At 41.1% G+C, this 23,010-nt stretch overlaps 1 protein-coding gene across 12 annotated transcripts in view; it reads right to left on the bottom strand.

Moving 5' to 3' along the window:
• Positions 1-23,010, bottom strand: part of PCDH15 (protocadherin related 15) — a 684,798-nt gene that overhangs the window by 204,999 nt on the left and 456,789 nt on the right. For 11 of the 12 annotated variants that reach the window (XM_071811575.1, XM_071811571.1, XM_071811570.1 and 8 more), the window contains 3 exons: positions 19,109-19,228; positions 13,456-13,566; positions 10,025-10,195 (listed from right to left, as the gene is read on the bottom strand). In XM_071811575.1, coding sequence (XP_071667676.1) covers positions 10,025-10,195; positions 13,456-13,566; positions 19,109-19,228 — 402 coding nt within the window. Of the gene's footprint in view, positions 1-10,024; positions 10,196-13,455; positions 13,567-19,108; positions 19,229-23,010 lie in introns of those variants that run through there. The other variant, XM_071811574.1, reaches the window with a different exon arrangement.

The following is a 23,010-nucleotide window of genomic DNA, read 5'->3' as shown; positions in this document are numbered from 1 at the left end:
AAAGCAAGGTGGTGCAGGGTATCTCACTAGAGTGAGGAATCACACTTTTCTACTGTGCTCACGGAATTATTTTGATCTCACACATTATCCTAAAATCATTTTTTACAAGGTGGGGTGTTTTTTTTTTTGGTCTTTTCTTCTTTCTGACAGACTTTAAAATGAAAACTGGAGAACGAACAAAGAATAGCAAGATCTCTTCAACTGAGACGGCAGGTGGTTGGCAGGTTTTGTACTTCATCAATGGAGCAGTTTTTTGGCCCTGGTTCTGCCACACAAGGAGGTGGCTTCCAGTAGTGAACCAGGAACCCTCTCCAACACTCTTCTATTTGGCTTATGTGGTTGATGTGCCAGAACAAAATCTGAATTAAAGCAGATCTTCATTACTGAAAGGAAATGACTTCTAATTACAGCTCCACAGTTACTTCTTCCAAGCAAAATCAGGACCCTTTTCCTTCTGAGCTTCTGACAAAGCCATAAGAATTGCAGATCAGTCGTCCCAGAACGTTACTAACCACGATGATAAATATCAGGCAATTAATGGAACATATCCATGTTTGGAAAAAAGAAAATTACGTCTATGATAAAATCAGTCATTTTTACCGGTTTATTCCCCCCTTAGTCTCGATAATTAAAGGAATCAGATTTGAGATTAACTCTCTCAAATGTCACCTTACAGCTTGATGACTCCCTAGAACATGGGCCTGTTTTTACCATCAGCCAAACATCGAACCCATGGGGGTCTCTGCTGACCAACCTGGGTCCTGCTTCTCCTGTGCATCACAGGGCGCTCGACAACCCAGTCCCAGCAAGAACCAAAACGTGTTTCTCTCACTCCAAACGCAGCTTCGAAGATTATCTGCTATGATGCTTTTCTCGTCCTATTTAATTTTTGACTACATATTGTCCAAAACTTCACAGTTTTCAGTCAAGCTCTTGATCTTTTTTTCTCCCCTTAAAACCTTCACCTGTGAATTTTAAGATTAGTATGAGTGAAAAACCTAAAGCATGTAAATCATGATCAGCCAGTTCTCTTTCCGCATTATAAAAAAGTCCATGTGTCTTCCTGTTGTGTCTTTCACTGAAATTCACTATTCTACCCCCAGACATGGGAGGCAGGATCTCCAGCACAGAAATCCCAAATCCTGACATCATCCAGCCCCCAACTCCGACATAGTCCCTTTATTCCCACCCACAGCCATCACCTCTATCTCTGAAACGCGACTTGGTTAAACCCCCCAGCAGGAAAGCACCTTTCAGTCTCTATTCACTTATTCTGCAGCCTTGCTATAATTTTCTCAACCGGAAATAGTGTTTTCAATAAGTGAAACATCTGTTTTCCGGAAACATTCGTTACATTTGATAAATTAAAAGCACGGTTTTGTTTGTTCTAGAAGTGAAAAGTAGCCAATTTAGCTTCTCCTCTATCTGAAATACACCTGTATTTAACATCACAAGTTAATCTTAGATACTGAACTGCCAAGAAAACAATTCTCAGGCTCACGTATTCACATATTAAAGTTACTGACAATTCTTTTTAATTAGCCATGCTGTCTTGCTATACTCCCAAATACATAAAAATTAATTACCTGTAGCATCACATCTTTGCAATTTTAACCTTTTCATGCTTCACTACTTTTCACTACTTTAAAAAAGGCTCTACTTATCAAGACATTGCATATGGGAGACAGAATCCATCACAAAAATGGAAAAGCAAGGAAAGAATCTTAACAGAAAACTTAAAAGACCTTTTATGACTCCTTATCATGCACTAGCAGATAATCAACAGCTTATCAAAGCTCTTCATTTGGACTTGGCTGGAAGAGTCATTTCCATAGAGTTAATTAAAAATCACCGATATCAAGTTATTAAATACCTATGCTAGTAAATCTACTCTGAACGCTATCGGTTGTTCAATATCGTCTATTACTTTGAGCTCCATATCAATCTGGTGACCTCTGTATGGCTGCAATTTCTGTGAAAACAGACAAAAAAAAAGTCAAATGAAAAGTTTATCCATAAACTTTCCAAGAGACGCTGCACCCAAGGTTTGATCACAGCTTTTGAATTGCTTTTCAGGATTGCCAATCAGTTCATCGTGCAGCTATGCTTCCATTTCATTAGAAAAACTGCTATCTGCCGCTCAACTCTACTGCAAGTCGCTTGCCCATAACAATTTTCCTTTTCATTTTTTTCCTTTCATTTCCTTTTCCTTTCCGACAGCTGCGTATGTGTTGTGGAAATCAATCTTCATTTTCCCTTTGCTAATCCGAGTTGCAGGTTTTACCTAAATTGCTAATGAAAAATTAATAGGTGAGAAATGGATCAATGAGTTCATCACTCAGCCCGTGGCACAGGGACTGTTCCAAGCCTCAGACATGAGACTCTTATTTCCTGAACAAGAAAAACCCGAGAACGTAGAGAGTTCCAGTCCCGATTTTTGAAGCATTTCTCTGGTCCATTCTTGCAGTGTGGGTTAAGTGACACCATTGCCCTGTCTACCAAGCCATTTTTGGCTAGTAAATACACAGGAATTCATTCATCTCATGGCACATGCTATCTTTCACCAAAGATTTCACTCTAATTTACACCAATTGCCAGGTTTTTCTAAATAAATATTCCAAGATATAACATACAGATAAGAAAAGTACATAAACCTTTTAGTATTATAGCAAGTAACAATTTGCCAGTGCTATTTTTCCTAACGCTTATTCAGACACAGCACTATTTGTGAAGAAAATGCAAAATGATTATGGTGCTAAAGACGAGAATGAGTTCATACAGAAAGCCAGACAATATGTGTGTATGGTAAAATCAAAAAGTTAACAGCCTGGACTATCATGTATGAGAGGTCCGATGTTCTGTGCTCTGGAGCTACTACATTCATTAGGGAATGCAGAAATGTCACATAAAATACGAGCTTTACCTTTAAAGATTTCTGTATAGAAACTCAGAAATAAGTTGTTAGCAGTTGATCGTCTCAGCTAAACATTTATTTAAAACTGGAGTGTGCTTATGCTTATTTCTCTTTCCTATCAAGCCCTGAAATCATGAGATGTAAAGAACACATGGGCTCATTACTGGGCAATGTAAAAGGGATCCTGAGGCAACACGAACGGAGTGAAAGTTGGAGATGAACACAGCACAGCGGATACGGCATTTGCTACGTTCCCATGTATTGATTACCGAGAAACACACATTGGAATTCAAAGCTAAGATGAGTTTGTAACACTGGAAGGGATGAAGAAACAGATGAAGGGGGGAATAAAGTGTATAAAGAGAAACATTCATTTCTCCTAATGATGAAACTCTGGAAGCCACAAACCCAAGCTATATTTTAGCATCTGATCGTGCCAGCGGACATAACCATGCTCAATCATGGTCTAATTCCAGGATTAAATGTAAATACCATTCCCTAAAAGAGCATTTAGCATCAGGCCAAAAATTGGACAGCATCTACTTTGCTGAGAAAGGAGTAATTAGAAACAAATTGAATCTCAAATTATTTCCTGATGCTTGATGCACAGTAAGAGTCCACAGGCAGAGGAAGCCAAGGGCTGGCAAACCTCTTTTACCACATTGCCATAAAAGATTCCAAATCTTAGGAAAAATATGGCAAAGAAAAAAAGGCATATTGAGATGCAACTGCTTCAGAAACAGGTTCCTAAACCAGCCGTGAACACCTGTTTTAAATGTATTATATCTAACCAAGAAATGAATTGGCACAAAAACCGGCAATCTAAGCTATCTTTTAGCTTGACGCGGTTGGACTGTCAGTAGGGGGAAATTCACTCCCAATGCACATTGGAATTTAAGCAGTCATGATCACAAGAAAAGTCGAGAAAACCACCTTTCATCACGGATAAGCATTCCTGCTTTTCCATGAGGTTTGACCCTTCACATAAGTAGAAGACACAGCTTCCTTATATATTGAAAGGTTTTATTAAAGTTAGCATCTGTATGGAAGCTCGGGCTGAAACAGCACGCTGTCTGGCTTTAGTTTGCATGGTAAAAAGGATAAAATGTCTTCTGTGGGTAGGTATTTCCCACAGCAAAAATGAGAAATAAAGAATGAAACACTAAAACAAACCTTGAATGCTTTTAGGGACTTCTCTCTTTGACTAAGAGCTGCTGTGCTAACTAAGGTGGGGAGAGGCTGTTTCCAGAAGTTTCGGCCACGACTTGTTTCGCGGCAAGTTTGACGTATTAGCGTCTCTAGATGAAAACTTCCAGGAGGTTTTCTGTTTGGAAGGAATTGGGATTTGTACCATCAGATGGGAAGGAACTGCTATGAAACTCGTTTAGAAAGAATTGTTAACTCATTATCATCCTCAAGCTCAGAAGCAGTGAAAAACCAGCACATCCTCTGCAATGTTAATTAGCTATCAACAATAAGCATAAAACAGATTTGTACGGAGCTGATTAAACCTATTTACTTACAGACTGTCACAGAATCACAGAATGGACTGGGTTGGAAAAGACCTCAGAGATCATCAAGTCCAACCCTTGGTTCAACTCCAGTCCATCTGTCCTCTGCTCCCAGCACCATCCACCAATTTCAGTCCTCCACCCAACTCTTTTTATTTCCTCCTCCATCACAACAAAACAAACCTGTCCTGCGCTGCTGTGACCTCAGTTCCCTGAGAAGAACCCACGACGGGCACCCTTGATGGTTCCCACAAGGTACCATAAAGGGTCAGTTCTCAATAACTGCAAATAACACCACCAGGGAAGGTGCTATGAAAGATCTTTTAGTGCAATTGCTACAGGATGTCACCCTGCGATGCTGAGCGAGAAGACTGCGAGGGAATGGGGAACGGCCTGGAGAAGAACTGGTGTGAGTTTCAGCAAGAAATGAAAAGATAAAACATGGGTTTTAAAAAGCATCTGTCGTATTTTAGAGACCTATCAGTCTAATGCAAAATGCCTTCTTCACTGCTGACTAGGAACACTTCGAGTGACTCTGGATTCCAAGTGAGATGTTCTGTCGAGGTAAAACTGAGGATTTGATGAATTTACTGCGTAGTCACAATTCTTAATATAATGGCGGTTTATTGTGTTTTGCATATATGCAAGCACAAGAACTGTTTTGTCCCTTGTGTGAAGTATTCAAACCCTTTTTCCTTTGGGAAAAAGAAACAAAAAAGCTTGTTGAAATGACCAAAAACCACCCTGCTCAGTTTTAAATATAGAATATATAACGACCTAAACGTGCAATAAAAAACGTATTGTAACTCTTAATTTCTGTGACAGTGGAGTAAAACTCTTCATTCTGCCTTACCTCCACAGTCTGCAGTTTGCACAGTTCCAAACCTGTGTTACAGGCTGCGTGGACATGTTTTCATGATGATTATTTTTTATTCCAGCCTTTCATCCTCTGCTCAGACCCATTTCCTTGAGCCTCTCAATGGGGCAGCTGAGCCCGCAGCCTCTGCGAGGTCCCTGCTGACACCACTCCTAAGGATACCGAGGATAATTAGTATAAAACCCTATACTTGCCGTGTAGGAAGATGCACCAGTGGTGCATTAATAAGCAATGTCTCATAATGCAGCTAGGTGGTTAAAGTGTTGAGTCTTGAATTAGTACAAAGAAAGCCTCACAGGTGTCACGGAGTATATCAGTGTTCATGTAGACTGGTAATTACCCTATGGAACCTGACAATGAATCAGTTTGCTGCAAAACTGGTCCAGTTACTGATTAAATAAACCTCATCTACATTTTACTGCTAATTGGCTTTCCCTCTTTGCATGATGATGGAAAAAACTGAGTAAAGAGATGGACAAAACCTTCACAAAGTAAGCATGGCAGGAATAGACAGAAGGAGAAAGAAGGAGGAGGAATTATCTTTCCCATGTTATGAGATGTTCATGAGGTTATGTTTTCTAACTCCATTTGATGCGTTGCACATACTGTTCATTAATGCTAATTTATTGAAGCCTTCCTGAGACAGTAAATCACCAGATTTGATCAGACACAGAAATAGTAAGCTAAATATACAACTTTGTAACAAAAAAACCCCAAACCCAAACCTAACAAACACCACAGGTTTTCTCAGAAATGGAAATCTAGCTAATAACAATAAATCCATTCCTAAAGCAGGAAAGTTATGGAAAACCACGCACGAGTACAGGGAGCAATGAGCAGACGCGGGAGGTTCGTACCTGCATCCTTTCACCCAGCACAGGCACCTCTTTTCTGTCTGTTAGAGGTGATACACTTGGCTTGTGGAACTTGAATTCCGAAAGGTTTATGCCAGCTCTCTGTAAGAAATTGCTGAAGCTGTACTTTGCATTCCCCTCAAGGGAATGAAGTCGAGGAATCTGCAAGTGCATCATGAGGCAGAACTTCTAACAATGACTTAGAACATTGTCTTCTCGTGGGCTTTGGTGTCTTTTTTTTTGCAATTATTATTAGAGGACTCAAAACTCAGTAATTTTTTTCTCTTTTCCCTCCTAGCCTGGGAACTTGTAAAGCAGCAACCCCGTCACTGGCGTGGACACTGAATCGGACTCAACAGGTAGCACTTCCCAAGCAAATGACTGCCCAGGGAAGCGATGGATAATCTCAGGTGTGGACCACAGGCCAGTAACGGAGCTCTGTGTCCAGGCTTCAGCAGCGGTGAGGCGATTAAGCATTCAGAAGAGCTAACGAGCTATAACAACATCAAAGCTTGTTGACTCATAACCATGAGCTTCTGCCTCCTCTACCATGTCGCAAGAGCATCTCGCAAGCATTTGATATCAGAGACACTGACATTTGTATGATCTTAGTTATGATCATTGGCCTAATGAGGCCATCATAGCAATTAATTCAAGTAGCTCACTGGTGGCACTGAAAGAGTGACAGCCCCAAACCAGGCAACCATCGGCAAAGAACATCTCACCTCGTGGCAACGCTCAGCTGGTCACAGTGCCCGGTTGATCAAGAATATGTTAATATTTCATTCTCCATGCACATGCACAGGACCAGCAGACAACCTTTGGTTCTGCTTGGAAGATCTGCAGCTTGGGGCAAATTTACTCTGCCTGTGCAAATGGTAGAAATGCCAAAGAGGTTGTTACAAGTGCACAGACAGTAATTCTACAGCACTCTGCCCAGCCTAGAGCAGATTTAGCAATATTATTAATACTGCCATGAGTCAGACCAGCTCTCAGAAGGCACAGTGTAAACCTTGACACTGTTATTCAGGAAAATAAATTGCTTCTCCGGTAACAAAGAGCTCCACTAATTTTGCTGGTCTCTTCCAGCTCTGCCAGTCAAAGGCCATAAACAAAGCGCACGCTGTATGGATTCTTCATTGCCAATGTATGCAACTGCTTTAGAGAATCTAAGGGAAAGAAGCTTGGAAAGGAAATCTGATTTTTAACTCAGTAAATTCATGGATGGAGGCCAACTAAACATAAGTAACCATGCAAGACTGAACAAAAATATTCTTCTTACCAGTTACATTGAATTCTTTATTTCAGAGGTCAGCTGAGTAGGCATCTTTCCCCGCAAAGTAGGAGTTCTTTTCAAGTTACTGCTTCTGAATAATTCATACTTCAACGCTCTTTGTTCTAGATTCATTAATATTCCTTCTCATGTTTGTTGAAAAATTACAAAGCAAATTAACAAAATGACAACGCTGGACTAAACCCAGTCCTTTAGCCCATGTAGTGGCTACAATGAAAAAGACTTCAGCAAACAGCATTCTGTTCCACCTGCTACACCTAGCTGAGGCTTCTTAGGTACCAGCTGTATCTTCTAAATGAATTAGAATTTAGAAGTCAAGTAAATATTTGAGGAACACCAAGGTAAAACTTCATGTTCAAACATCCTTCTTCCACTTAGGTCTATCAGAACGGCTGCCGTGCCGCAAGTACGATAAACAGCAAATAGCTGGTAGTTTATCAAAAGAACTGGTTTCTCATTCCATGGATCAGATTTCTCAAGGGGCAAAGAGGCAAAAAGCAAACAGAAAAAGCTGACACCTGAACAGATTGTAGCTTATGAAGTTTGAATGAATACATTTTGCAACTAGGCACCTAAATCGCTAGTCAGGTTTTTTCTAGGCTGGACAAACAAGGCCCAGCGTATGCTCTTGATCACAGGCAGGGTTGAAGACAGAGCAGAATTCCTTCCATCTGCAAGAGATGTAGCAGGAAAACTGTACGATTTGCATTATACCTTAAGGTAACCAGATGAAAACCACTGTAATGACCAGCCACTGGTTACGAATAATTTCTGCCTCACCTGCCTCTGAACTGGGAACTCTATCAGATCTGTGCAGATAAAATGGGGGCATAGCCTGTCATCCCACATAGTCTGGGTACCCCAGTAACCCTGATGAGGCCACGTGTGGTAGCCCAGTTTCCTTAAAATGACACTAAGCCGAAGGCAAATGAATGTAAAATGTAAAGTCAAAGCATTTGTTCACAAAGTCAAAAATAGACACCACATTTACAATGGCTTATCAAACACCAAGGGGTAGAAGTAAGAGAAAAAAATGTGTAAATCAATATAACAAGGCTAAATACGGAACACCTCTCCCCTTCCCTTTTCACAACCGATTTCCTGCTGTTATAAACCAAATACCAAGGCTCTGGTCTCGTTTCACCTTACAACTCAGGCTCCAGTTGTTAGGAAGAGCTGGTCCAGCAGGGCGAAATCACCGCCCTTGGAGGTGCACATGCCCAGTCTTCTCCAAGAAATTTGCCCAGGGGTCCCACCAGACTTATACCACCTCCCCAAAACTTGTTCTAGCCCTCCCTTAACCAGAAGGCACACTAATCACCTATCTTGATTACAATAAGCCCTGCCTTACCTCTTTGAGACTGTACTGGTTATTAAACCAGAGCCTACACTGTTAAACTTTGCAGAGGAATTGATCAACTGCTGTGTACTAGACACAATTTCAGCTGGTCCTAAAGCGGATAAAACAACTGGGAGAGACTTTGAAACTCACTAAGAGCATCACCTGCATCACCCAAGCAGGGTGCTGGTGGAGCTTGGTGACCCTGCTCAAGCACATTCGCAGTGGGACCGCAAGGTCAAACAAATTGGGAAACTGTAACACGTGGGCTGGCAAAAGACTATGAGGCAGCGTACGGCAAGACAAATAAGGCACAGAACAGCAGGAACCTCCACACAGCCTCCAGTTTCCCGTCTCCTGGTTAAAGGAAGAGGGATGGAGCGTGTCCTGCAATGATCAAGGAAAGTCATGATCTTTATGTCAATACTCAACCTTATCTTAATGTCAGTGTCAATCGGGTGGGGTAATACCTAGTGATTCAATCAGCTCTTCCTTTTTATATTCTTAACTACATGAATCAAATGTCATGTATCGATATCAATTAAGAAATTCATTTTTCTATTTGGCTCGCTGCAGAGCTGCACATCTCTGTCACAGCAAGCCGTGGTTCTCCTGTGAGGAAGGGGAGCTGGCACTGCCTTTCATCACAAAATGATAAAGCTCCTCTTTGTTGTGATTCATTGTGCATGTCCTGGTGTGAAATGAGCCTCATGTTGACCTTTACCCCTGTACTAACTGATGTATTAACCGATGTACTCAGCATAAGCATTTCCATGAGAAAAAACACACGCATCTCTCTAATACCTCTTGATTGAGACCAGAGAATGGCAACACACAACCTTCTCAGAGACGAGTGACTAATGCCTCCCCTGCCAAAAATCTTTCTCCTAAGGACTGTAACAATCTCAAACGTCAAGACCTGTCTCAAAAGCACTTTCTTTGGGATACCTTGAGAGCAAAACATAGACAGATCAGGAAAAGCAACTCCACAACTTTCCAAATTTCATTGAGACTCAGCCCTTGCAGGCGACGAGCAGTTTGCCACAATAATCAAGCTAGAATTTCATCATCTATTCCTAACATATGTCTTACCTTAGTTTTCTTTCTTTTAGTACATAAAACATGGCACCAAGCACACATGACCTTCCAGTTACAGTTCTCAATTGCGTTCACAGAAGATGGCGCTTGTTTGCAAAACAAATGTATCAAACTCCCAAAAAATTAAGAGGACTTACAGGATCAGTCAGTTCTGGCAAGCTTGCTTGGTAGGTGAGAGGTCTGCAGTCACGAGTATTATTCACCAACACACAGGGAAGAAACATCGGGCCCAAATCGTCGCCATCGAGCACGTCTACGGTCAGGGTGGTTGTACTCGTCCTTCGCTCATTAAGATTTTGGGCTCGGTCCTGTGGAGCAAACAAGTTATATTTGGTGAGACGTTCTGAATTCGGAATCTACAAACAGAAGTTTAAAGCTAAGGGCAAAACATCTATGCACCATCATTATCCAGGTTCTAGGAAACAGCTAATTACAGAATCTTCAGCCTCAGAGCTACAGCTTTTAATTGCATAAAGGCCCAGAAATACAGTTAAGAGACAAAAGTTTCCCGCTTGAAGTAAGAAATACTCTGAGACATTGATCACTGAGAAATAATACAGTGTTGAGAAATTAATTCCAAGGCACATGTGCAATGAAGATACATCTTGTTCAATCTATAAAAACACAGCGTATTTGTAAAAGATAAAAAGTTCCTTGTACCTTATTCATAATGTGAAATATATTCATACGCTGCCTTGTGTAGCTCTACCAAATCGCATCTACAAGTAAAAGGACTTGAACTTATAGAAATGGAAAGCATAAGCAGTAATTACTACTTTTCTAAGTGGCAGTGAAGAGGCTCTGGACTGTAATGCTCAATCCACTTGCATGTGCCATCATTTAAGAAAGATTGAGCACCTCCTTCCCCCCCTTTTTATTCTTAATTTCCACATGGTCCAGAATAAACCACACTTTCCTGCATGCTGGAAACCACTCGCGTTATTTTTATACGCTGAAAAATGTACACACTAGTGACAGTTCACCTTTTTATTCTTCTGTTATCATAGTGAACAAACAGCATGACTAGCGAATACCTTTTTAAAACAGTCAAAAAGAGTTCCATTGTCAAAGAGGAACTGTTGTAACAGCTTTTCACAGAATCCCAGAATGTGAGGGGTTGTAAGGGCCCTGGAAAGCTCATCCAGTGCAATCCCCCCATGGAGCAGGAACACCCAGCTGAGGTTCCACAGGAAGGTGTCCAGGCGGGTTTGAATGTCTGCAGAGAAGGAGACTCCACAACCTCCCTGGGCAGCCTGGGCCAGGCTCTGCCACCCTCACCATCAAGAAGTTTCTTCTCAAATTTAAGTGGAATCTCCTGTGTTCCAGTTTGAACCCATTGCCCCTTGTCCTGTCATTGGTTGTCACCAAGAAGAGCCTGGCTCCATCCTCCTGACACTCACCCCTTCTATATCTGTAACCATGAATGAGTCAGCCCTCAGTCTCCTCTTCTCCAGCTCCAGAGCCCCAGCTCCCTCAGCCTTTCCTCACACGGGAGATGCTCCACTCCCTTCAGCATCTTGGTGGCTGCGCTGGACTCTCTCCAGCAGTTCCCTGTCCTTCTGGAGCTGAGGGGCCACAACTGGACACAAGATTCCAGGTGTGGTCTCCCCAGGGCAGAGCAGAGGGGCAGGAGAACCTCTCTGACCTACTGACCACCCCCTTCTAACCCACCCCAGGTACCATTGGCCTTCCTGGCCACAAGGGCCCAGTGCTGGCTCATGGTCACCCTGTCGTTCCCAGGACCCCCAGGTCCCTTTCCCCTACGCTGCTCTCTAATTTTTCTAACTTTTTCCTTACAAAAATGAAATCTCGCGGAGGGTGCATGGGCCATTATCCTTGCCCTCTTATCCTAAGATAACACTGACAGAAAACAAAAAAGCAGTTTTAAAAAAATTATTTGTGCTGTTTAATATTATCATCTGAGTAAAAAGAACAGGTCGTTGCTCTCAATAAGACCGGAGAAGTGTTCTTTTTCCTTGTTTGCGGTCCACTCGATTCTTGGAACCTCTTTACATTTACAGTTACTGGATATGGGAATTTCTGAATTCAGCTTTTTTCATGGTCAACAATGAAGACCAATCCCAAATACAAGGAGCAGCCTTTCCCACCAACTAAACGTTTTTATATTCCCCCAGTATGAATAACACTGGATCACCACAGATACAGAGTAATTAATCTCATGCAGTATCTTCAGGATGCAAGAACAACAAATGATCATCGCTCATGTAATCAGTGGAACCGAAGGCTGATTGTGGAAAACATACAGAAGAGAGAAGTAGATGCAGCCTGCAATATTTGTAAGGTACAACGACTTGTTCTAGCAGTCAGGAAACACCTGTAGGTAAATGTAAGTGCAAAAAGCACTGAGATACCCCCTGAGCCCACATTCTGTTGGGGGAATGCTGAGCGTGCCACAGAATATGTAGGAAAGGGGACTGTAAAACGCGTTGTTGTGGTGTAAGCTAGTAGGTGGCTCAACACCACACGCAGCCACTCGTTCATTCCCTGCCTCCTGCCAGCGGGACGGGGAGAGAACAGGAAAAAGCAGGTAAATCTCATGGGTTTGGATAAAGAGAGTTTAACAGGACAAAAAGGGAAATAATAATAATAATAATAATAATAATAATAATAATAATAATAATAATAATAATAACAGACTGATGGAGTGATGCACAATGCAATTGCTCACTACCTAGAGAAAGTGGAAAGACCTTGACTTCAGAACAACTGAAACACCAGTGCGTTATCAATGCTATTCTCATCCTAAATCCAAAACACAGCACTATGCCAGCTACCAGGGAGAACATTAACTCCATCCCAGCCACAACCAGGACACCTATCTACAATCTTGTATCAGAAAGATGACAGCAATATAAATGCATGAATTCAGGAGCAAACTATCTCAAGTTGCTTCAGAGCATTCTCATTTTTCCACAAATGACGCAGCAGCGCAACAAAGGTAAACGGGAAAAGTTTTCATTTCAGCTATTACCTGAAGGACAAAAAGGGAAAAAAGCTTTCACAGCCCTCAAGGGCATTGAAAAACAACTCTGATGGCAGATATATTATATATAGTTTAAACATCACCTTTCTGCTCAGTACATGTCATCCACTGCCAGCCCTCTGCAAAACCCACTATATATGCATGCAATATGACTCGAAAGAAAAAAAAATCACTTCCTTATAGAAAAACACATCTCAAACCTAAAGGATACAACTAAATTGAATCCATTAAACTCATTTGTGATCAAATTAGCATTGCTAGATTTGTTAGAAAATGAACATTTAGTGACACTAGGATGCACTTTTCTGCATGGGCTGTATTTCAAATTTGCAACTTCTTCCTTGTGCCAAAAAGGTTGTCTTGTTACACACACTGAACAAGTCTTTTTAATCAGTAATAATACGTCTAAACTTTCAATGACCTAGATAAATCTTCAATAAGATCTTCAGGAGAAGAGTATTATCAGACCTAGGATTTCAGGGAGATTTCTTCTTCCCTTGGAAAATTTAAATCTGTGAACTATAAATCAGTGGCATAAGTGGCCATTAAGAGATCTCTACTTACATTTGCTTGAACAATGACAAAGTAACGTGTCTTTTCTTCATAATTCAGTCTTTCCCGTAGAACTACTGCTCCAGACAACGTCAGTGGAATATCAAAGGTCCTGTTGGAAGTCTGCAAAAATTTTAAACAGTATGATGAAATTGAACATGTTTCAAAGTTAAAACACATTTCAGATAGGCCACAAGAAGATGATCGCCTTGGCATGCCAAAATTGCATTTGCTTTCTGCATTACAGATTTTTAAATTTTGGTGTTTTCTTCCCACCCAGTTTACTCCATAAGAACCAATGAGAATCAATAAGAATCGTTAGAACCATAAGAATCAATTAAGAAATTCTCTTTACGCTGGCAATGAAGTACTAAGCAGAGAGCACATCAGCGCTACGCACTGGAGCTCAGATGCAGGTTTCTCATGTGAGATCTGGTTCCTGTTCGATTATCAAAATAATCGCATCAAAAAACCTTTCCATGCTTCAATCCACCAATGTAGAATATCGTTAACATTTAGGTATGTTGAGCAGGTAACAGCAATACAATATTCTAAAATCTGTGCACAGAAAACACTACAGAACTATAGAGTACTATTGTTTCCTTAGATAAGATAACAAGGCCTTTTTTTTTTTTTCTGCTAAAAGCTGAAACGGGTTAAAATTGCAGGCTGTTCTTCAGCAAACAAATGATAATGATTGTGGAATCTACCACACTGTGGCTATTTGTGGTGTGCAGGAAAACAGGATTGGAAAGTACATCACAGACTCTGCTACGTAACCGCAGCCACTGTTTGCTTATGGCTGAGTTTAGCACTCAACTTTTTGGGATTAAAAAAATACATAGATTCCACTGGAAAAAATATCTATTACAATATTTATACTGTGGCAAAACAGGAAACCAGAATGGACTCTTACTTTCTCAATTAAAATGAACCAAGTAGGGTTGGGTTCACTGCTTTTGTCTCCCTCTTCCTTTCTCCTAACAGTATTTGCACAACCAAGCAGGCAGGTTGTGAACTACGCAAATAGTTGGGTAATATCTTTGAGAGCTTGTCCTGGATTTATTAAAAACAAGTTTCTCTTTTAGTGAATTTGCCTGTCAGCTAAAGCTTCATATCAGCTGCATTTTCCTGGAGAACCAGATCCATGTTTTGGTGAACACAGCAACGGAATGCGAGGTTACTGATAAGCATGGATGGACATCTTGTGAGAGGGGCAATGAGAAACAGGTGACCAAGAAACTGACCAACTGTGTATAACATCCCATTCACATGAATACTTCATATGAAAGTGGGAGATCACGAGGATCTCGTCCCTTTTTTCCTCATGGCCGACATTAGGAGAGGACTTGCGAGTTGTCCCCGCGAACTGAGGCCCAGTGCCAGACTGAATCCAGCTCCGGTTGGCTGCAGAGTCCAGTCCAGGACTTCGGGTGCCAGCTCTGCAGTTGCTGGGACTTTCAAGATTGGTTTTATATATTTTGTATTATTTTCTCTATTCTTATCAGTAGCATTAGTAAAACATCTTTAATTTTTCCAACTCTCTTCTCTCTGTCCTTCTTTCCCTCCCAATTGCCTGTCCTGAGTGGGAAGGGGGAGAGGAAGGGGAAAAAGGGGGAAGTTAGGGGGGAGAGGGGGTTAACAACACATCTGCCAGGGTTTTACTGTCACCTCGCAATCAAAACCCGCGACAGAGCTGTACAAGATGATGATGTGTGTGCCACTTGTAATTCAGGAGCAAGATCCTCCTAACTGTTTTAGCAGCTTAAAAGGGCAGAACCAGCTGAAAAGGACTGCAGCTGAGGATGAAGCAAAGCACTCTCCAAACAACCGCTTTTGCTTTGGCCGATCTTGGTGTGAGGATGCACTTCGGTGGGACTCTACAATCTAAACTGTTAAGATCAGCACAACTTCAGTAAAATACTTCAACTTCCTCCCAAACTGGTTGTATTTGGAGTCCCCTCTTGCTCCAACACAGCACAGAAATGCAATCATTCAGTGATCATTTACAGCTTCCCTTCCAGATATAAGGTTGTGCCGCCGCTCCTGAAGGTACCACATCAGATCAGCTCTGCGATCCCTCTGCGAACTCTGCTTCTTGCTGCTGCAAGCCAAGCTGCCATTAAGCTCTAACACAGTTCAAAGATGTGCATGACACCATCACATCCCAGCTGCATTTGCATCCGACATTGAATATGGGCCGGCAAATTTAAAATGAGGAAAGTCAAGCGGATAACAATTCCATTTACTCCCCGGAGAAGTGATATGTGAAAAATCAGTATAGTCAAAGCATTATGCATCTTCCCTAACTCCAGATATACCCAAAATGGTTGATTCTGAAACCTCACCAAACACAATGCAATGAATCTCTGTAAAATTAGCTAATAAGGAGGGAGTCCAGAACTTGTTAATAACCTTCAGGTATAAACAGAGCTCTCAAAGATCTAAAAATCCACTCTGCGTTAGGAGACAGAATCTTTTTGGCAAGTTAATTAACTAGATCTTTAACTTTGAACAGCTAAGATATGTTTTCTAGCATTCCCTTACCTGATAGCTAGAGCCCAGTCCTGTGTCAAATATGATTTGCATTCATTTTTCTACTTGGCTTTTACAGAGCTTCCCAATTAAACAACAAAATAATTAAGCTATATAGAATTCTAGAATAACACCTCTTGTTTTTATAGGGCTTTTTCTTTTTCAAGTGTCTGAAATAGTCTGCAACGAAACTCAGGAGCTGTAACTTGTTTGCTTTTCCTAAGGCAGGAGACTGTGCCACTGATGCCAAACCCTCTGTGGGCATCTCCATCCATTCCTTCATCAGGAATGCAATAGTAAGGCAAAGATGCAATTAAGCAACTAACTACTCCAAAGCAATTGTATCAACAAGGGAAATCCCTCAACAAGAACAAATAAGCTTCACTGAATAAGAGAGGAAAATATGAGTCCATTAGCGGTCACAAAACTCAACCTGAGGCTGATGCGGTTGTGGGAGATGCTTTTAGAATAATTATTTCCCAGGATGCCTATGAGCAATTTAACACTATGACTTAAAGAGGAAACAAAATACAAAGCAGCTCTTCGATTTCACTGTGGCACAATACATTTTAACAGAAATAATATTTTAAGGGGTTTGGATGTTTATATTTATTATTGTTTTCAGTATACCAACATATTCAATGGATGTTAAAATGCCTACTTAAAAATTAATTCTAACGTTATCTGGAAGAAGTATTTTCTGGAAGAATTGTTTTTTCAGTGCTGATGTTTTTCATCATCTTTACTGAAACCGAAGAAATCATTTGAGTTGTTCGTGTTAAGTATTATCACAGAACCCCAGAATCCCAGAATGTGAGGGGTTGGAAGGGCCTTGGAAAGCTCATCCAGTGCAATCCCCCCATGGAGCAGGAACACCCAGCTGAGGTTCCACAGGAAGGTGTCCAGGCGGGTTTGAATGTCTGCAGAGAAGGAGACTCCACAACCTCCCTGGGCAGCCTGGGCCAGGCTCTGACACCCTCACCCCGAAGAAGTTGCTTCTCAAATTTAAGTGGAACCTTTTGTGTTCCAGTTTGAACCCATTACCCCTTGTCCTAACATTGGTTGTCACCCAGAAGAGCCTGGCTTCATCCTCCTGACACTCACCCTTTCTATATCTGTAACCATGAATGAGTCACCTCACCCCTCAGTCTCCTCTTCTCCAGCTCCAGAGCCCCAGCTCCCTCAGCCTTTCCTCACACGGGAGATGCTCCACTCCCTTCAGCATCTTGGTGGCTGCGCTGGACTCTCTCCAGCAGTTCCCTGTCCTTCTGGAGCTGAGGGGCCACAACTGGACACAATATTCCAGGTGTGGTCTCCCCAGGGCAGAGCAGAGGGGCAGGAGAACCTCTCTGACCTACTGACCACCCCCTTCTAACCCACCCCAGGTACCATTGGCCTTCCCGGCCACAAGGGCCCAGTGCTGGCTCATGGTCACTCTGCTGTCCCCAGGACCCCCAGGTCCCTTTCCCCTACACTGCTCTCTAATAGGTCATTCCCCAACTTACACTGGAACCTGGGGTTGTTCCTGCCCAGATTCAAGACTCTACACTTGCCCTTCTTATATTTCATTAAATTTTTCCCTGCCCAGGGAAACACAAAAGAGCAGAAAGCAGAATTCAAAGGTGGTTTCGTTTGGTTGGTTTTGTGAACTTGAAACTGCTTGTCCATTCAGGTCACTCCTTCCTGCCTTCTGCTTACTTTTCAAATATTTGTGGTAGCAGAATACCATTTATTTAGAACACTTCATTATGCAAACAGTCAAAAGGTGATGTTGGCATAACTTTTAGTACCCCCTATTTCCATAGAAAACCCTTGCCTTTGTTTCTAAAGTTTAGAGAGAAACTCTTCAGGCATACCTACCACCAGCACGAAGAACACCTGAGAATGAAACATGATGAACCCACACACTGGGTGCCAGTAATTCTACTCATTTAAGTAGCTGCACTGAATCGTCATAACTCAAGAGACTGCTCGAGCCTACAGGATCAATTTAATCTCTAAGGAACGACTGCAAATATTTTTAAAATACACAACATATAAAGTCAGAATAAACCTACTATCACAATCCCACTCGTGCCAAAAACAGACATTGCCTCTTTGCAACACAATGCTCCCCAGAAAAGACTGTGACTTAATATGCTGCAAAGTTTTTCAAGAAACCATCTCTGTCCTTATGCTTCAGCTTGTAGCTATGCAAATATCAACAATTACTCCAGTAAATTAAAACAGTAAGGTCTTATATCATTATTTCACACTTAATTCTTCTTTGATTCTGTCACTATTCTACAAAATTCTGTCTCCTAAAAAGTATGAGCACAAAGTGTCAATTCAGTAGATATTTAAACACTTGTTGGATTCAATGGAAGCTGGACTGAAGCATTTATGAGGAGTACAGCTTAAATGGTGCAAATTGTACCAGAACTTGCATGCCTATGCTTCCAATGAAAATGAAAATCAGATTGCTGTTTTCCCACAAAACCATTTCTACTCAAATTTCCCTTCAGTAAAAGCAGGGAATCTCAATGAGAGGTTAGTATGACTATGAACCATATTCCCCCAACTCCGCACCTTAACATTATGTCATTTTGAGGATGAATAACAAGCTATCCATGTACAAAAGCTTGTTATGATAGAGAAATTCACACATCTGTTCCTAAAGAGAGTTTATTGTAACACTTTCAGCTTTTTCTCTCTATGAGTATGTGTTTGCAAAGATAATAGGTAGGGATTACTACTGCTTTATTTTACTAACATACATCCTGATCTTTAACTACAAATGGCTTCAGGACAACAGTGAGAATGTCTCTTTCAGAGCCTCTTCTTAGCTGTGAATCTATTAGCTATGAATGTGTAGGAGTGAATACAACTACCTGTGACGGACTGGAAAGACACACCAAAACCAAGACAAATTGCAGGAACAAGACTGGAGTAGACAGGGGATAATTAACGATTAACACAATGAAAGGAAAGGTAAATCCAGCTGTGTTTACAGGGCGAGGAAGGATATTCCACATCTCAAAAGAAAGAATTTCTTCATTAAGTCCAACAGCAACTTCTTGTTCACTTACTGCTTCAAGGTGTGTGTGTATGTATATATACATACAAGGAAAAAAAAGCTAAATGCCTTTACCTTATCATTAGGGTTGTACTGGATGACATATTCTATCTGGCCATTCGGACCATCATCAATGTCAGTAGCACCATTGCTTCCAGAAAATCCTGTGAAGATGGTTGTTCCAACTGGAGTTAACTGCAAGACCAGAGACAGATAGTCATTAAAACCTTAACGTATACAAGAATATTCTATAGCTCTGGTCTATAATGCAAGGTTGACATTCTTTCCTTCCCTTTGTTCGGCCTGGAGCTTCATGAATGAGCAATTATTTAGACACGATGTACTCAGACCCCAATTTGATGCCAAGCATCACACAGAGAGTGAAACCAATTTCCATGTTTATTCAACAGATTGTCGGCATCAGGAAAGAATCCCACTTGTTTCAAAATATAGGAAGATGAAAAACAAGTCTTAGAAATGAAAGAATTCAGGAAATAAATATAAATAGATTTAAAAAGCACTTGTTTTTTTTCAGACTCAGGAAGGAAAACACAAAGATGAGCTGCAAAAGTAAGCAGAACTTATTTAACAGTGTCTTAATGGCAATGTGAATAGTGCCAGATAAATATCATTAGATGCAAACACAGACACCCAGAGAGCTTTATGGCTTTAAACAAATACAAGAACAATGCTGTTTCTCCAATATTTTGTTGGCGGCAACTGAATACCCACAAAATGATATTTTGAAAATGAATCCATTTATAATTATCCTAGCATAGATAAATAGCATGAAATCAAGAGCCATTGAGATCAAGGACAGCAGCTCCACTGAATTCTTGGGGGGAGTCATTTCTGAATTTTAATATTCAGAAAACTTTGTAATGAATCAGCCTGAAAGAGAAATGAGCAAACAGTTCTGGTCTCAGCACAGACATTCTCTCAGCCATTCTCCTGCTGCTGCTCTCACCACATTCACCGTTTTGTCCCTTGAATTCACAGAGACCCACTGACCCCTCTCCTTTGCTCCAGATGTTATATGAAGTCACCACGTAAAACTACATTTGGATGGCGATGAGCACAGACAACACCGTCCCCTTCCCACCTCTGGTCTCAAGGCTCGGCTGCGCAAACGACTTCTTTTTTCCTCACAATTTCAACCTCAATTCTTGCTGCCAGCTGCCATTTTATGCTTTATTAGGTCCCTTTTCCTGAGGCACCGGAACCGGCCAGAACTGGCTTGAACCGGCTGGAACCAGTCGGGACCGCCCAGAGCGGCTGGATCAGGGTCACGACAAACACAAAATGGCTGCTCATTAAGAGATAACAAAGCAGACAGTTGTACAAAATAACTAGTGCTAAACACCAGAATTACAGCTGCATGCTCTTACTGTCAAAGTTAAGAGCTAAAGCCTTGGATTTAGGGTTTTCCATCCAAAATAATGGACTGCAGATGGGCAGACCTTTGTGAATCTAACACACAGGTTATCTACATCTTATTTCACATAATACAAACGGTATGAAAAAAGACACTGAAAAAAACATCCCCTGTGACTCCCTCTTCCTGAAAGTTAAGACTCAATCAACACGTTTCACTCAGCTTTCCAGCCTGCCCAGGATCTCACATTGGAGATTAATGCGGCCTTTGGAATAATTCAGATGGGCTCTTAACTTTATGTCTCAATCTCCACTTTTCATCACCTGAGAGAAACAAGTAAGATTTCAAAAGAAAGCAATTGAAAAAACAGAGAGGAAATGCACGTAATAAATCTTATTCTTCCACAGTCAACAGCTGTAATGCTTACAATTTTCCTCCGACATGATTTATGTCTATTAGAAGTCCAGATGCAGACAGGAATGTTCAACATTTCCATAGAACATCTTGAAAATCATTTTTCCTATTATTGCCTATTTACAAAGTTAACAATGCATAATTTTTCACCGTGGCCCCAAACGGCAGAGCAAAGTAAGATTTACAGTTAATCATTCGGAGATAATATTCTTTTGATGATGTCTACCTGCCGAGATTAATTATTTCAATACCGTAAGGAAAAAGATCTGAATAATTACACCAGAAGCCATGAAAATTCAGCACGAGTTGTAATTCTCAACAGCCCAAAGCCAAAGTTTGGAGACAAATGAAGTTCAAGAAACACACTCATTTGGCAAAGGATTCCCATCCCTGCCAACTTCAGGGGGCAAAAAAGAACCCAAACCAACCCACCCCACTCTAAAATGTTGGTTTACAAGCAGAGAATTCTCAACAGCTACAAGGTTCTTCAAGTTTAACACAGTAACACTGACTTGAAACACTATTCTAGTAAATACACTGTCATTTCCAACAAACCCCACAATTCTTTTGGTTTCTAGTCCCTATATTATGTCATATGTATTTAAAACCCTTCTGGTAACACTATAGATTCACCCGTAGAGCATTCCCAACTATAGAACTTCAATATACTCTTATCTTTCAGTCACTAATACGCATGGTCAAATTTAGCCCCAGGCTAGTGCAATTTTATCTGAGTGTTTGTCTAAATGAATAATGATGTGACTTTTTCATAAGAATAAAAGAATATAACACACAAACCAAAAGAAACAGTTATTTCAGATATCAGGACAGCGCTACTTAGGAGTTGTCTGAATTACGTCCCAAATCTGTTTCATCGCACAGACAGCTGTAAAAAACCAATAGATTAATTACAACCTCATTTTCTTGACCATAACTGACAGAAAAAATGCCAATTAGTTTTAAGCAGTAGCTATTTTGTGCCTGCATTAGCCCCCTGCTATGGTTATTGAAGACCAGAGACAATGGAGACTATTTATACATACAAATGCGTCTGCACAGGTGTGCACATCAACGAGGTGTTTAATTTATAAATGGCTTTAAAAGCACATGCTTATTCTAGGGACACAATTATTCCATTTGATACTCTAAATGAAGATGCTGAACTTTGAAACCAATTTTAACCGTGACTTTATCTGAATACCAGCAGCGTCACCGAAAGCTAAGCCACCATTTCACATTTTCATTTTGGATCACCTCACCCAAGGGTCTTCTCTATGTACAAGTGTGCGAACAACAGAAGAAAACACTGAAATCCCTAAGGATCGCTTGACAATACGCAGAATAGATCCAAATTCTACAGACACCACCTATGTGTAGAGATTTCTCAGGATTTTTAGGATCCAGATGAAGACACTTGGAGCAGGAGAGTGAGACGTTATATTATTTCTCATCTCAGTGCCTGAGATGAGACATGGCATGAGGAAAAAAGGCTTTACAACACCTTGAGCAATGAGGGAAAAGAGGAATCGTGGCTTTTTCCTAAGAGAGCAGTTACCAGATAATAAGTGCACATATTCCGAAAGATGTGGAAATGTGGAAATTCTTCACGCTCCTGCGCTTGAGGATGAACTCAGAGGCAGGCAAAGGGACACGGGAGGGAGTGTCACTGCTCAGAAATACCGAGGCATTGGCAAAGAGCTGTTACAGATAAAATTCCCTGCTCCTGAAACGGAAGGATGGCTTTGAAACATCAAGTAAATGTTACCAGGGTATTTCTGAACTTACATTCGCGCAACTTTGGATGCTGGGACAGATGCCTGTGACAACATGGAAACGTTTGATACAGATGAGTCAGTATTTCTTGTAAGAAGTATTTTAATGTATGGACGTTCACAAGCAACTGGGAAATAAAAAAGTGTTCAGGAGCTATTCCATACGCTGCCTTTGGTCCTTTTTACACCTACAAGTGACTGGAGCTTGGCTGAGCTCATTAGGAAAGCACCACTTCATGTTTCCCAATCGTTAACGCTTTTCCTTGAGCATCTGCAAGGGCCATGGACGGAGAAAATACACTGGATTAGGGGAGCTTTCAGTCTAGCTCAGCACACACAGCCTCCTTTTCTAGCCGATCAAGTGTAAAAATTGGGCTATCTTTTGCTATAAACCAAACCAGACGCTACCCTACCAA

The sequence above is a fragment of the Patagioenas fasciata genome, chromosome 8 (assembly GCF_037038585.1).
Source record: "Patagioenas fasciata isolate bPatFas1 chromosome 8, bPatFas1.hap1, whole genome shotgun sequence".
In the NCBI taxonomy this organism is placed as follows: domain Eukaryota; kingdom Metazoa; phylum Chordata; class Aves; order Columbiformes; family Columbidae; genus Patagioenas; species Patagioenas fasciata.
This window is presented reverse-complemented; position numbering and strand designations above follow the sequence as displayed.